The following is a 17,272-nucleotide window of genomic DNA, read 5'->3' on the forward strand; positions in this document are numbered from 1 at the left end:
ATATGCTGGGATGTATTGCTCTCTTCAAAATTGTGGCTCTCCTGCAACTGCCCTATACTGCACAAAACTACCCTTTCAAGATCCTTGACCGGTGGTTTGGAGAGTTGCAGGCTGGCATTAACTAGTGTGCCTAGGGTGGTTCGGCACAGAGTATCCCACACAAAGTGCATCCAATTCTCTTATGACGGAACCTGGGGGAGGTGGATGTGAAACCATACTACTAGGCAGCCTAGTTGTTCCCAATAAGCAATTGGATATGGGGACGTCTCGAAGGCGCCACCCTATTGAGGAATGCCCCTTGTATGGACAGGCATTGCCACCCTCCCTGCCAACCTCCCAGAGATTTTGGCTCTCCCCATCCTTTGTTGGGGAGCAGCACTGCATCATATCAAGTGGCTCACCAGAGACACTGCTGTGCTATGGACGGGCACTTAGCTTTCTGAATTTGTGAAGGCCTGGGGGTGTAGAAAGTTCGATCTGCTAGGAATCTCCAAACTTGGGGACGTCTGGTGGTCTGATCACATGTTGTCATATGAACAACTAACAGTCAAATGGGTTTGAACAAATCACAATTCTTTCTCAACTTACTATTCCAACATGTGCTGGACAAATACCAGCAGCAGGCTGGGGCATTGCTGGAGGAAAGCCCCATAGAAGCTAAATTAATGATGGTGATTATAGGGTGGAAAGGGCACTTCCAGGTTACACATGTTCTAGATTAGCAACACCCCAGACCAGCTGCTTAGGTTAAGGGAGCAATCAGAATCCGACTTGGAGCCCTTGAAGGAGGAGGAGACGGGGACGGAGACTAAAATGGAGGCCTGGGAACTAGCAATTCCGACACACTTCAGGTTAAGTATTTCCATAGGACATACTACACCTCAGTGAAGTTCTGGACAGTGGGACTTGGGTGTGGCTCTGAATGCCCCAGATGCAGTGATCCCAGGGGCACACTAATGCATATCGTGTGGGAATGCTGCGTGATATAGACCTAATGGGTCTGGATATTTCGATTGCTAGAAACAGTGATTAGATTTCCAATGGAGTGGGACCTTAAACTGGCGCTTTTAGGGTGGAGCTCCCAGGATGTATGGGTCCAAGGGAAAACAGATATTGTTTGGAATTGGGTGCATGCTGGCAAAACTGGGCACTGAAAGTCCAAGTGGGCACCTCAGAAGGTGAAATGGCTTCGAGGGATGGACTATAGCTCACTAGCCGATGAGGCAGCACACATAGCTAGAGACTGCCCTCAAAAATACCTCTAAATCTTGGGATCTACCATAGAAAGTTACAAATTCCATGATTACCGCTGGGATCAACCCGATTCTTGGGTGGCAAGACAACCTATGGGATTCCAGACATGTGAACTGCTGCGGGCAGGGGAAAGGCGGGGGGGGGGGTCAAGTGGGGTCATCAGAAGGTTGTGAAGATATCTCTTGATGAAGTTAGATCAATTAACTGCATGTCACATTCAACTTAAAATTGAAGACCAAGTCAGCAGGGCCACCACGCTATTGAACCCTTTTACACAGGCCTCACAACTTGGTCTGCTAAGAGAATACTTAAGATGTTTTGAAAAATTCAGTGAAAGATAATACATAGAGAAATCAGCTGTAACCTCCATAACATCCAAAAATGAGACTAAAGACAGAACATCATCCAATGCCACAGAAAGGTGGAGGGGGTGTGTTGATCACATATCCAGAGAAAAATGTTCAACCATATACTTTTGTACAGATTCCTACTTGAACCGTTTCTAGTCTTATGCGGAGTGGTTATGTTTTCTTCAGACACAGATAAACCTATATAAGCTATCAAGTTCGTTCATTAATTGTAGGGAGGAGTGACTAATCAAAAATCCATGCTGGAGTGTTAATTAGTTAATGTTCTGAGTCCACATTTCTCTTTCCTTTAAGTTCAGATGCTGACTCTGCACTGACAAAGATAATTAGACATTTCCTCATTTCAGATGTAAGTAAAACATTGCTGTAGATTTGCATATGAGGATCTATAAAGATGTCCTGTCGGGCAGAGAGAGGGGGGGTTGCGGTCCACCATTAACAGAACTTAACTTTAGGTGGGTGATGTTTAGAATTCTGCAAAAGGTCCTTAAGTAAAAAGCTTTCACAGTTGAGCACTTCAGTCTACTTAGCTAAATCTACAATCACTGTGTGTTGGAAGCTGGTTATCAGTAGAGTTAAGTAGTGCACAACCACCCAGCAATAATGCCCCCAAACAATGTTAGGCTCAGTCAAAGTCTCAAAACATCAGCCCCTGGCTCAACCCCTGGTAGCTTAGCAATGAGCAGGCAGGCTTAACTTAGGAGACAGGTATGCAAGGCATTTAAATACACAAATACAATAAATAAGTACGAGACAACACACAATAAAAATCCCACACCAATTTATACAAATATAAAATATTTTTATCTTTAAAATCAAACAAAATGACAAAAATCCAATATAGGGAACCGGAGTTATGCATTTTTAAAGATTAAATTAAACAAAAGTCCATTCTAGTGCTTAGACATCACTATCGCAAACCGGGGACATCTGATTGCACTTGACTGGAACAAAGTCAAAGTTTGAGGTCGACCACGATGGAGCTCTGCATGGATACACTGAGTCGGAGGCCTCGTCAAAATGTTACCATTTCACTTAGAAACTTTTCTGCAGCTTTTCTCTTTCAACGTCGTGTAGTCCTCCTCAGCAAGCCGATTCCGATGCAACATCGTCAGACTGCTTTTCTGCTGGGCTCCGGTCAAATCCTAGAAGTCCGGAGCTTTCAGCAGGATGAACCTGAAATCCTCGCCAAGTTGCGTTTGAAGGTAGTCGGCTTGACTCGCGACGACGAGTCGTTCTACTCATGGACCTTTTCCCAAAAGTTGCTCCAACCTTTTGTAACGTCTGTCTGAAGTTCCTCTCGAATGGTTCAAAATATCCAAAACACACATCCAATGGTTTAGAATCTCTGAGATGGTCTTCGGAGGTTTAAGACCAGAAGTCCCACAATGCACTTGGCCAAATCCTTAAAAGTCCACTAGGTGCACACCAGACTGGGAACTTTTGTGATAGTTGGTGTAGGCAAGCTCTGTTAACCTGTTGCTTTCAGGGTGTCCACTCCTGATTCCTTTTTAAAGCAAGGCAAAGTTCTTAGGGCTGCTGTTCCAGTGTGAAACAGGAGCAGTACTTCAGAGTGCAGTCCTCTTGGTTGCAGACCAGGGTTCTAGCAGGGCAGTCCTTCTCCTTATGGCTTCAGGAAGCAGATCTGAGTTGCATGCAGATGAGCCACTTTTATTCATTCATCTTCAGTGACAAGTGGGGGGGCACCCTTGTGCAACAGGATGCAGAGTGACACCCAAAAGCATGAACGTTCCCTCCAAAGTACGGCATTTTCTTGCCCCATAAAGTACTGCACTTTAAAACTCCAAGATGGACAATTTTCCTCCAGAGGAGCAAGACCTGACTAAACCAAACTTCCAGTGAGGCTCATTTCCACCAACACTCCCTCTCTGGACGTCTGCAAATTTCTTTCCTAGATCCTATCTATCTATCTGTGGGGTCGGGTGAGAGGGCAGCCTGGCTGGCATTTATTTCTGTCCTACTTCCGTTGAAGCCCAGTTTGATTTACACAGCCCCCTCCAAGGCCTGGCCTCGACATCTTCCAACCTTCCCCATCAGATAACCTCTGCTCAGTGCTGGCTACTTTTCACCTCCTTAAAGCAGCCTGGCTAATCTTGTTAGGGCTGGCCAATCAAGAGAGGCCTCTAGCAGGCTGGAATTTGACTTACAAAAAGGAAAGTCTTATGACTTATTTTCTGTACTAGTTATGATAAATTCAGCAATGCCAAGTTGTTGGATTTAGCATTACCATTCTATTGAGCCATTTCATGGCACATTTAGCTCCCTCCTGGCAATATTTAAGCTTATGGAAAATATTGCCATTTTATTCTATGGAGCCAAGAATCTACTATGAGGAAAAATGAAAGGTTCAGTTTTCCCCTCACCAAGGCATTTAAACATTTGTTATATTGTCTGCTTATATTTGCATTGCACCCCACACCCCTGGGGCATTTAGGGGAGACCTTAGGGTGACATATGTAACAATAAGGTGAATTATCACTTTGGAAGCACCTTAAATTCCAAAGTCAAATTTGCACACATTTGACTTTTTAAAGACAACTTGCAAGGCAGGACTTCCTTTAAAAATGACAGCAGTGCACACTCAGGTGCAGGAAATCTATGGGGCCTCTAACCTGCCCTGCTCTACTATATACTGGGGACTTATAGGTAGTTTGAATCCCCTTGTCCTTTTATCTACTAGGGACTTACAGGAGTCTGTCATTGCCAATTGTAGTTGTGTCACTTTACCATATACCTTTTATTCCGAGCACTGGCACGGGCCTGTTCAGCAAAGCCCAGGGCACAGTCAGGGTGAGTAACCACCAGTATCTGAAAACAATCGGGTGAACATGCTAATGTGATGACTTTCTGACACTGTGATGCAAGGGGTCTGGACCTGAAAAGGATCTCCCTTCAAATGGTTGGGCCCTGGTCTCTACCAGAAAAGAGACTGCAACCCTTGACGGGGATTCAGGATCTTCCTTCTGAATCAATCTGTAGCTGAGCCATACATACACCATGGCTATCGGAGGCCATCAGGACTACATCTCTGGCACAGTCAGACCAAAGTGACAGATCAGTAGGAAAACAAGTACAATTGCCCTATTTCGGGTCCTTCTCAGTGTTGCTTTCTATTAACTGAAATGCATGCGATGGAATGAAATGGGATTTCTTCCAACTGAAAGAAAATCCCATATTGCAAAGAGTGTTTCAAACTACATAAAGGTTCTCCAGAGAATCAGCTGAAGAATGTGCTTTAATAAGTCCCCAAAATAATGGAATATATTAATTTTCTGATGATGATGTGCAAGAACATTTGTGAACATCCTTGTGAGCAGAGGGAAGCCAAAACAACAATCTGATCACTGATGGTGAACCTCCAATTTGCAATGTGTTTCCCTGAGTGAAACATGGATGTGTACATCTATGAGCTCCATGGATGTCATCCAATACCCTAACTGCATGCTTTTGTCTCAAAAGCCCTGTGATTCAAAGAGAAATGTATCCAGATAGTTGGTCTACAAATTGGCCAGATGCACCCGGTATTCTGGATCAATAAGGAACCTGGAGAAAACATTCTAAACATGCTGATGCTCTCGAAAGTATGTAATCACTATTAAAATTACTTCTGAAAATTCCCTCTGAAATCTTGTGTGGTGTGAACAACAGAAAAATGCCACATATCTTATCCGATAAATGTTGTTTTGGACTGTTGGCTGTCTTGAAAAGCTTAAAAGGCTGCTAGGAAGCATGCCTTTGTCTATCATAAGTGATTTCACAGTGTCAACGCATTGTTTGCATTTTTCTAGCACTTCGTAGGGGCAAAGAGAAAATAAAATATTGGAACAAAGGGCAAATGCAAGACTTTGTCCGAACTATCCCTGTGAAGGAAAATGTACTGTCTCAAAACATAAAAAGGCCCATTCACTTCTAATAGTACAGTACTTATTAAGCCCTTGGTATCAGATCATTTTTTAAGACTTGCCTAGGACGAACATATAGTAGGGTACTTTCATGCCATCTGCCAGCACACACAATGCCATCCTGCCCTCCCTCTCCACACAAAACTCAGAAGGTATTAGATTTCCAATAGAGTTATCTGCCAAAGGGAGGAGCATGGCTCGGATTTTTTGGCTTTGTTCAAAATCAGCAAACTTAAAGGAGATGGAAATTACTCTTTACTTGAGGCAGCCGTAACTACCGCCAACAAAGCAAACAGATTGCCTATGGTCACAAAGGGCTCGTTTTTTGGGCGTTTTGTGTTTATCGAATACAAAATTCGATACAGAAGGCTCATGCAGGGGTGGTAATGGATTGATCCATAAAATAGGACACCCTTCGAAGTCAATCCTGCACCTTGCATATGTTTTTCGAAATTTGATATGAATCCTGAAGAAGCAGGATTACAATAAAATGTTCAGTGCACCTATGGTACTGAATGCCACAGAATCAAACAAGGCAATATATACAGCATATTGATAAGCCGAAAAATGTCTTCAACTGCTCACTCTTGTACCACTCATCTGAAATCAGTGTTCAACAAAGTCCCTACATATAATGTAAAAAAGCAAATCACTTGTGCAACTACTACAATAAAGAATTAAATCCTCATTGTGCATGCCTACTCTCTCATCTTAATTTTACTCACAGTCTACTTGTATTAATGATGCTAATAACACATTTCCTCTGATAAGTATTAGATCATCCAAACATGTGTGAGGTAGGTCACATTCACCCTCTTGCCATCAGTCCCACTTACTCCCATCCTTTGGTGAGCAAATCACGCTGCCTTACTTTACAACCATCATTCACTGAGCCATCAAGCTAAAACAAGCTTTTACCAATGCCTCTCCTAACTGTATGCCATTTTGCAATCTCCTCTAATCATCCAATACATTATTCCATTATATCATGAACGCATATGGGTTGCCCACCAGCTGGAAACCGGGACCTCCATATAAAATCAATGTGCAGACCATGGAAACTACGGAAGAACAGTGACTCAAACGCTTGTGATATGCTGTACAATAAAAAAACAATACATTCAAAAAGATCTTGAAACTCCAAGCCGTCCAGTGCTTTCCTGGAGTGGTCATAACAAGGTCAAAAGAGTCATTACGCAGTTCAAAGTCATTATTGTGAAGATGCTTATACTCAAATTAGGGGAACAAAATGCATTACTTTTCCAGATACACTATGAGCATACTGAGCACAAAACAGTTTCTACAGGGAGAGAAAACATCATCAATGCCACACACTATCAAACGTTTCCTGACCTGGAAGACAATTTTTGTGCAAGGAATGTGTGTGGCACAAAGGGCCTGATACTGTGGGAAAGTTCATATTTGATTTCCATTAACAAAAAGCCACAACAACGAACCAGAGATTTGGTCTTAAGTTGAAAGCATATAGTAGCACATGAGGTTTCATCAGCATTCCCAAATTAAAAATGGGCTAAATTTCCAGCCTCAAGATAATATTGCGTTTTCTTAATACTTACTTATTTGGTTTAAATTTTGGCCTCGCTGATAATGGGTTTTCTGCTCGGTTTTCCAGAACTTCAATGTAATGAAGTTTCTTTTGTGGGTCAAAGAGAAAAGGGACACCTATCTTTAATTTCACCTTTTCATGCTGTCCTTTTGTAGTTTCATTGTCATTAAGTTTATCATCAATAGCAATTTGCTGGATAGCACTTATCAGCAGATCTGTGTTAAGTTCCTCAGATTCTTTCTGGGAATCGTGTGTATTTCTGTTTCTAGCAGTTTTAGAGTAGGCACTGCTTTCAAACTTGTCCGATTCTTTTACATTGCTTGTGTCAAAGATCTTCTCTGTAGCATCTCTTTGGCTTACATCATTCTTTGTCTTAGTGTTACAAGCACTTAAAGAATTGTTCTCTTCTTGATTTTCTGTCACAGTAAGCTTGTTTTCGCTGCCATTGTCACTTGAAGTTAAAACTGGTCGCACATGCATGGTTTGCGCATGGGGCTCTGGTGCATCAGTGCTTAATTTGCTGTTGCTTATATTGTTAAGGTTCTCCTGAAAATCAATTCTAAAAGCAGACAGCAGATCAGTTGTTTTTTTCAGCTCTTCCTGCTCTGCGATGGCAATCCTCAGGGTTTCAGCAAAGTCTGAAATCTTTTTACCTTTATCTGGAAGTTTAGAAATGAATGACCTAAATACAAAGGAAATAGAGACATGTCAACCAAGAGCGAATCTGTTTAGCTTAGCAAAAATACAAAATAAATCATACCAAAAAAAAAAACCCTAGTCTAAGTCAACTGGGTTTCGATGGCAGACTCGTCATGCTAAGATGGACTACCACAACTCTCTATAAAATCGAATAAAATGCAATTTTATTCAAAATAAAAATAACCCTTCATATAACGCTAATCAAATTTTTGTGTCTTGGCTCTTGATGACGTGTTTGACTCAACTGCACTCACCTGTGTGGTAGATTATATAAGACTGTAAAAGAGGAGACCAGATGGTAAATTATTAGAATGAAGGTGGAGGGGCCGAGCGGTGAATTTGAGACATGAAATCCCTAATTTGGGGGCTTGATGCTCGGAGTAAGGAGACTACCAGAGGGCATTAAAGTAGTACACAACAGAGGAGGCGATCCAAACATAGATGTACATGGAAGGGTATATGTGTGTATAGAGAGAGGTTTGTGGCTAGTGTGAACTGCCTGATGTGAGAGAGGGGAGTAATGCAGTGCTTAATTTGTGCTTGTTGTTTCCGGTGCTGAGCACTGGCACTTATTTTTGAGGGCCGGGGCTTATTCTTCTGCCTCAAGCATTTGCTGCGAGCAAAAGACACATATGGGAAAGACGGAGGAAGGGAAAAATGAAAAAGCGTCACAAAGGGAGAAATTAGAAAGCTGCAAGAGTGAGCTGAAGGGGCAGAGAGTGGCTGTATACGGATTGAAGAGGCCCGAGATGGCTTCAGGATTACGCCGCCTCGGTATCTCCGTGTTCACACATTTAATTGCAGCAGCTGCGTGTTTAAGAGGAGGGTTTTGGGCACTGGCACCTTTTTATTTACAAATTAAGCACTGGAGTAATGTTATATGCACAACATGCAATTGGCCAAATAGATTAGAACACTGAAGTACCAGTGGTGAAGGAGTTGCTGGTTTGAAAGGGTGAGAGGCATGAGCTCAATACATGTGATCTAGTAGGTAAGTTGCCGTCTTTGAGGACAATCAAGCAAGTTTGTCTCTAAAGCAGAAACCATATAAGTGGTGAGGGGAGACTTCCATGTATTAGTATATCAAAACCAAAAGAGCCCTCGGAGACCTCTGAATATTTACCCCCATATGCTATGAATAGCCAGAATCAGCTACGCTGGATGAGTGGCTTGTAAGCACCAGTTCCTGACTGCCTGCCGATACAATGCTGATGCTGCACACATGAACGACAATCAAAAAACTCCATGGTTCTTTGTCACGAGGATGGCTTTCACTCCGAACTATTAAACATGATGGGTCTCGAAGTTCAAGTACTTTGATATTCCCATAAGAAATACAAACCCTGTCCTGCACAGTATTGTAGCCTGAAAAATCATAACTGCCTGCGAAGTCACTCTGAGAACAGAGTGACAAGTACATAAATAAACAGCTGGTACTGTTCACAATACAAATTATTTAAAATGACAGATATAGCAACTCAACCATGGTGACTTCCCAGTCCACGTTGTACAAACTAGCAGATGTCTCTGCCAGCTGCCTCTTACTAGAACTTAGAAAGCATGTCTCACTTCCTTCCAACCACGCGGTACAATTTCGTGCAGCAATTATTTGTTTATGCACTGACGCCAGATGTTCAAATGTATCAACTACCTCTAATAGAGCGCCGTCATTCTTGTTAAGGTTTCACATTGGTGAGGACAGTAGCAGAAGGGAAAAGTTATGCTGCGTTCCGTCTGGATGGTGACACTAATGAAACCCATAGAAAGAACAAGCATTTGCAATACAATGGGTCTTGCGTTTGCTCGAGTTAGAGCTATTAGAGTTGTAAATTCCTAACTGAACTTTTCTTGCCACATAAATTGAAAATGAAGAGTAAAACAGTTGACATAAGAAATCCAATTCAAAGTGCCACGCCCAGCATGAGCATGACACACAAAAGAAAAAAGAAGTTCGCTTGCACCCAAAAGTATAGGCAAAAGTGCAATTATCCATGTAACAGGGTCGATGGCCAAGTCTGTAACAAAACTGCCCCAAGAAGGGACAAACGTAATGTATTTACCAATGATAACAAAGGAATTTAGCCCATGAATGAGTGATGGGCTTGTGGTGGGGGTGGTTAAAACCCCACAGACAGATTACAACACACTCGACTTAAAAAGCAGGGGACATGAGAGAAAATCTGTCACTCTATTGGTGTTATGTTTTTCCATATAAGAGTGTAGCTGTGTAGATTTGAGAAATACATGGAATTCACCTTAAATCAAAAACAGTGTGATCTACGGTCCCTACTGGGAATACGGATGTCTAACCGAGGGTGCGTGGTGATTGTCTGTTATCAATTTAATTGTCTTATCGACTTCATGCTTCTACTATTTCTGGGGTGTCCCACACAAGAGCAGGGGAACAGGGGAGGGAGAGAGAGGGGACGTGGTTGTTGGGTAAATTGTTCGGTTTTTCTTGATGAGGCATTTTCATTGTTCTTTCTCAATCCGATGCTCAATCCCTGTTTACTTAATTTGTCTCTATACTTGCAACTACTGTAACACCGAGACACACTATGCCTATATGTGTATTACATTTCTGACATGAGCGTCAGAATGTGCAATGTCTTCTATTTTCGAGAAAATGCAAATAAAAAAAAAGGAGGAAAAAAAACCTAAAGTGTGATGCAAAGAGATCAGAATAACACTCATGCACTCCACAGTATGGCATTTTAGGAATGAACGTGCGCTGGGAATAGACAGAATTGCATAGAAAAACGTTCAATAGATGGTGGTATTAGAAAAATCTTTTGGGTGCTATGTGTAGTCAGTTTTCTATGACTATGCAGCAGTGCTACTTACCGGAAGAATGACATCAACTGCTTATGGTTCACGGAGAAAGCATGAAGTGGAATCACATGGCTACCCTTTTTTATTTTATATAAAGTTCTAATAAGTTCTAAATACAAAATAATTTAAATCTGATTGCGCTTTCGAAAAAGGAGCACCTTGGCAGAAAAGTGCAGCCCTCCAAAAATAATATATATATATATTACACAGTGGCAGACACCACTCTGTAACCATAGTTACGTCAGAGTTTCCACAGAAAGAGCATTTTTGATTTTGCTAATAAATGTAGCACACTTAAAAAAAATCTTGACAAAACTACCCAAAAAGAAAAAAAGTTCAGCAACCTCAGCCCCTGTATGGAAAGCTTTGGGGTGATCCATCAAGCAGGAGTTGAGAGAAAAGAGGGTCCAAAACAAGTTTTCCCCATACAAATTTTCCAGAGGAATTTTGGGAAGTGAGACAGAAAAAAACGCCCAAAAACAATTACACCAAATTTGGCAGGAATGACAACCTTTACTTAAAAGGCGTGCTTTTTGTGATCTGGCATAAATCTGTTCTATCATTTTTGAGACATTTGCAGTTAAAATATAGCACTATCTGGTACTACGGGGCTCCCACTGCATTGCAAATTCCAAAAATAGAGCAATTTTATTAGCAGAGAGGGCTTTTTTTCCTGTTGGCCCCTTTAGTCCTGTGAGACCGAGAGATCTGACTGGCTTGCTGCACCGTAAGCAGAGATATTGCAGCCGACATTACAGGAATCGTGCCCTGAAACTACAATACAACTAAGATATATACATGCAAAGATGTGGTACCCTGACCCCTTTACGATTATTGGGAGACAGAAGAGGACTAGAGGGACCCCTATGGATCCATAAAAAAGTTTTAAAATAAATTTAACCACATGGGTCCCATGGCACACAGCCCCACCCATCATGGACAACCAACTTCCTCCAGACTCTCAAACCCCCTTAAGTGGCCAAACACCTAGTACGCACCACCTTCACTCTGTGACTAAAATTTCACTTATAGTCAACCCCTCATGGGCAACCAATCGTACATGGGTGGGCAACCATCTGCTGCCCATGTTCTTCACCCTGTGTATAGCACTTCATGACCATCATACTTGCTCCGGACACTCAAGTCCCCTTAGGAGGCCAAACCCCTACTATGCCCTGTGTATATGTCTTCAGAGAATCCACTTCCCTCAGTACAGATGCTACATAGGTGGCCATATCACTAGTAAATATGGCTTTCACCCACTGGTGATCCATTTGGAGACAGCCAATCCCTTGTCAACAATTAAGCATAGAAGGGTAAGCAAGTCCCTAGTGGGCACGGTCTTCACACTTTGTAAAACCTCTCATGGATAGTTTTTGCCCTTCACAAACCCCAGACAATTTATCTGGCCAAAATATTACTATGCATTGTCTCTGCCCAGTGCTATCCCCTTCATGGAGAGTAAAGCCCTCTGTAGGGCAAGCCCCCGCCACACAGCATTTACACTGCGAACAAGCCCATTCACGAACACTGGACTTCATCAAGACACCCGAGCACAGTTAGAGGGTCAAACCTCCTCTACACATAGCTTTTATTCTGAGATGAACCCTTCACAGACATCCAACTCGCCCTAAGCGATGAACATCAAAAGGTTTAGCAAGCTACTGTTGGCATGGTATATGTGTTATGCACAACACAGCACAGACAGACCACTCCCTCCAGACACTCACTAAGATTGAATAAGTCCTATTAGGCATGGTTCTCTCACTGTGCAGAATTCTTTGTGAACAGGCAAGCCCCTGAGAATAATGAACCATTCATGGAGGGACAAGCCGATGTTCCAAGCAGTTTTAAATACTACAAAGAGTCTTTTCCGATAATCCGTTTGGAGATAGTTCATCCTTTGTGAGTAACCAGATGGATGGCCATGTTCCTAGCATACATGGTCTTCACACTTTGAGCAATCTGTCAAGGATATACCTCTATGTCCAGAAACTCAACTCCACTTATGTCGCTGAAATCCTACCATGCATGTCTTTCTCCTATGCTTAACCTTTTATGGACAGTGAACCCCCTGTGGGTAACCAACCGCACATGGGTCAGCAAGCCCATTTTGTGTATGGTCTTCGCTCCACATAGCCCCTCAAGGAAGAAGGAAAAATGAGGACACCAGGAAATGTCTCCTTGTTGTGCGTGGCTTGAGAGACATACATTTTGATGCAAATGCTATTCTCACAATGGTAACAGATAGTGATTAATATCAAAACACATTGGTGGTAAAAGACCATGCACCACCTACGGGATGCACATTTCACACAATATAATGCAAAGCAGTAAATAGAATCACTTTTGGCTAGCTGAGGATACTACCAAACATAAGTTGTAGTTTGCATTGGATATTACATCACTTTGATTTAGTTTTGCATTACTTTTGTAATACAAAGCTAACACAAAGCATTAATAATTCTGGACCTAACTATCCATCATGCCACATATACTGACCATTAAAGATCTGATTACTTCTTATAGCTATGTTTCTTTGCACAACACCTATTATACTGTAGAAAGCCTTTAACGGTTAGTGTAGTCTTGTTTATTAGGAATATGACTATATTGTGATGTTCTCGCCTTATAAAACAGGATATTATACACCCCAATAGCCCACCAAAGCAGGCTATTAAACCACTAATCCCTTTTTAGAAGTCTCTTCCTTTAGACCGGGTTTGTAACAGTGGTCTCGCCTTTTAATGAGCATTACAGCCTACTACTCTGCTCTCTAAAACTATTTTAACACTAACAGACAACCACGGCAAACAAAATAACATTTTAAGCAATTTTGGAGCTCTTGCTGCAGTACAACACCATGTTGGCATACAGTGGATGAACATCCCTCTGTTTGTGCAACCGGGAGAGACAGTGCCATCTCAGGATCGACAAAGGGGCCAGAGGTAGATGTAGATGTCTTCTCATCATCAAGCCTTCGCTCTGCACAATCTTCTTGTCTACTGTGCCAAGCTTAGAGGTGTTTTTTAATGCTAGGTGTTTCAAAGGAGTACTTCTTGGCAGAACCCTTGCTAAACTCCTCCTGGAACAGGCTGCATTTTAGTACCCGGGCATTCACTTTCTTCTCTTGCAGGTTTTGTAAAGAACTACCACATGATCGACTTGAATTTGGTCCTGGTAGCTCTTTATTGAGCTCCTCTGATCTTTCAACACCAGATGCCATTCTTTTTTTAAAGTTCAGCTCCTCAATAAAATAGAAGAGTAGAAATCTCCAAAAACATAGGGTTGAGGCAAAGCACAGAATGTGGACATACCAAAGTGCATATCCCTATTGAGGTATAAGTGTGTGAACTTCCTGTAAATGCAGCAAGATACTTATTCAACCAGTCGGATGTCTTTCTTTTCTGTCATAAGTACTGCAGTACCTTATTGAGGCATTGCAGCTTTGCCACATCCAAAAATGCAGAAATATGAGGAACAAACAACAAGCCACCTTCCTTACTTGTGCCTACGAGGAAACCTCTAGGCTCAAAGTTAAATTAAACCACTCTTACATACCAAACACAACTTTTTTTTAAAGGTTTTATCGGGTCCTGAGGCGCTCCCGTAGGACCTACAATGGCAAGTAAACAAAAACACGCGACTCTTTTGGGACCCTTTTATTATTTCTACAGGCCTTGGTGGAGTACTGTGTACCTTATGTGAAGGTAAAAATAATTATCAGCCATTTGTTTGAGAATTTACAAGACAGTTCTGAAAATTGTTGTTATAGTTAGGTATGGTAGTAACAATTGAATGTTAGAAAACAAAACCTCAGAAATGCACTAGATGCAGACATAATGTAATGTTTTAAACTCCCCCAAAATGATGAAATTTACCAGTCACAGTTCAGCAAGTTAACTGTTACTTGCACCCGTCATGAAATGCTTATGACGTTACATATTACGTCATTCCGGATATGTTCAGTGACATCACTGATGATATCATTGATGAGAATTAAATTTCAGCAAAGAAGCAGCACATGGGGAGACAGCAACACAAAGCATGGGGTTCGGTAAATGGCAAGAAGAAGCATGCAAGGGAGAGAGCTGGAAACATGCAGACTCGTGAACTGCTTCAGCAAAAAAAAAAAAAAAAAAAAATTATATATATATATATATATATATATATATATATATATATATATATATATATATATATATATATAAATAAAAACTTAGCAATGGAAAGACAAAAGTAAAGGGGGGGTGCTCCAGGGGAGGAACAAACACAACAAAGGCAAGAAAAACCATTGAATATGAAGCATGCTTATGAGTAACAATGAAGCCAACCAATGTTAAGCAATGGACAGCCCTTATAAGTCAACAGTTAGCTCACAAAAGGCTTTTTTTCAACCAGACAGCTGGTACCTCAACTTAATGACGCAAGAGTAGGCCCCTGATTTATCACCCCATTCAGCAGTCAAGCAAATATAATGTGCGTAATTTTGAACATACTTTGGGGAATACTGCAGACAGCACCACCACTAGGAAACAAGATGGGAAATAAATCATGTTACCCTTGGGAAAGCAACATTCCTTGGAGATAGACTGGTCAAGGGTAAATGTAATACTGATCCCAATTCGGCTAATGAGGGGTGTTTATATCACTGTAAAAATGTAAGGCTTCCAAGACAAATGATAATAGGAGGGATTACAGAGTACAGGATGACTGTAAAAGAAAAGTGATTTCTAAATGCATAGGTACTTCAGAGTTTATTGCTGATGATATAGAACGTTCTTGCCTACTGTGCTATGTAGGAAGTTGAATGTGTGAAGTTGAGAATTCTGGAGCAATAATGTGCCATAAGAAATAGTGAATATGGTTAAATAGTTATCTAGCAGTATTTTCAAGATTTTTTATGATGGTACTGTGAAGCGGGTAAGCTACTTCAACTCTGAATGAGTAGAAAGGAAACAAAGCGATGGCAAAGTAATACTAGAACTGAGATGCTGTGAGTCAATATACAAAATGCTGTTCCCCTTGATACCCTAAATACAAGGAATTAACTTTCAGTACACCTCAAAGTAAAGCTGATTTGCCCAACAATAGAATGATGGCATTACTGAGAACATTTTTACATTTTGAACAGCATGAGCCCACTGGGCAGGGAATCAATGGCAAGTGCATACACAGGATTACTTTTGCAAGGAAGGCTCGGTGCAGAAAAAGATAAATTAACTGAATAATAGACAAAGGCTTAAGATATGGAGGTATTAGAATATTCTGTACATGCTGCAACAGCCAGTTTATGACCATTCTTGCAGTTCTCTGACAACTACAATGTTAACAAAAATAACTGAACATTATGGTGAAGCACTGCAAAAAAAGTATTTGCTTTTCACTCTCCTTGTTTCTGCTCCAAAGAGCTGCACATATTTTACAGAATTTTAATATGTCATTGTTAGGATCACCCTGGACTTCATATTTACAAAGAAGTGAACTGTCTAAAAACAGAAGATATATAAAGCCTAAAAGGATATGTATGGCTAATATTATGAATTTCAAGAGTGGATAACTACAATTCCCATAATAGCTTACAATATATATATTGTCTACTGCTATGATTGCATAAGTTTTTGAGACGTCACATGAGTTTATGTCAAACTATTGTTAACAAGGTGCACTGAGTCAAAACACACTGGTGTTGCTTTTCTATACTAAAGAGTTTTTGGTACAAACCGTTGATGTGCGAGTAGTTACTCACAAGAACTTAATGAATTGATATATACATACATAACACCCAAACAGACACTCTGCATTTAAAATTGCTGGTTCAATAGTATAATAAGAATATCAGTAACTCTAGCAGCCGACACCAACACGTTTCAACATACATAAATGGTCTTGATCATGGTGGAAGTTAGGGCTGGACTGTTTGCATGGGGAACAGGGTTGACACTGGTTTGCATATGGCTCTGTGCAAACTGGGGTGGCATGGTGAGCAACAGAATGATGGATTAAACCCAGATCAGTGACTAGGGGTGAGTGTTTGAAACATTTCAGCATTCCATCATCTTTTTGTGTCGATAAAGTTGCCCTAAATATGAAGGGTATGCCCAGACATGGGACCCATGCTCACTGTGCCACTGCTAGCTTGGCTGATGAGGGATGATACCCCGAAACCGGTCCCAGGATGCTTGTTTTTGGTCCAGGGAGGACCTGGCCTGTTCCCATAGGGAACACAGTCAAGACTGATTTGCATACGGCTCGGTCCAAACTGGGGTGGCATGGTGACCAAAAGAACGATGGATTAAACCCACATCTGTGACGGGTGAGTGTTTGAAAAGTTTCAGCACTCCATCCATCATGCTTTTGTGTTAATAAAGAATATTTTCAAGCCCCGTCTTTGTTTCAGTAGTGCTCAGTGAAATGACTGCAAGAAAGTGCACAACAAGTAGGTCATAAGCATTTAATGACAAAAATAATTTTGCTACTCACTGAGAAATACATATAATACAGGCCTTGAAAAATCACAAAAATGTTACTAGACCTGCAAGTCGAGTAACCTGAATAATCTATTCAACCTAACTGCAATGTCCTTGACCTGTAAACGGGTCTCAAATTGTGTGATCATAGGCAAATAT

At 41.3% G+C, this 17,272-nt stretch overlaps 1 protein-coding gene across 1 annotated transcript in view; it reads right to left on the reverse strand.

Annotated features, from left to right (window-relative positions):
- MYZAP (myocardial zonula adherens protein) overlaps positions 1 to 17,272 on the reverse strand; it is a 584,270-nt gene that overhangs the window by 48,884 nt on the left and 518,114 nt on the right. The window contains exon 14 of the mRNA XM_069222400.1: positions 7,123 to 7,794. Coding sequence (XP_069078501.1) covers positions 7,123 to 7,794 — 672 coding nt within the window. The remainder of the gene's footprint in view (positions 1 to 7,122; positions 7,795 to 17,272) is intronic.

Source organism: Pleurodeles waltl, chromosome 3_1, assembly GCF_031143425.1.
Source record: "Pleurodeles waltl isolate 20211129_DDA chromosome 3_1, aPleWal1.hap1.20221129, whole genome shotgun sequence".
Classification (NCBI taxonomy): Eukaryota; Metazoa; Chordata; class Amphibia; order Caudata; family Salamandridae; genus Pleurodeles; species Pleurodeles waltl.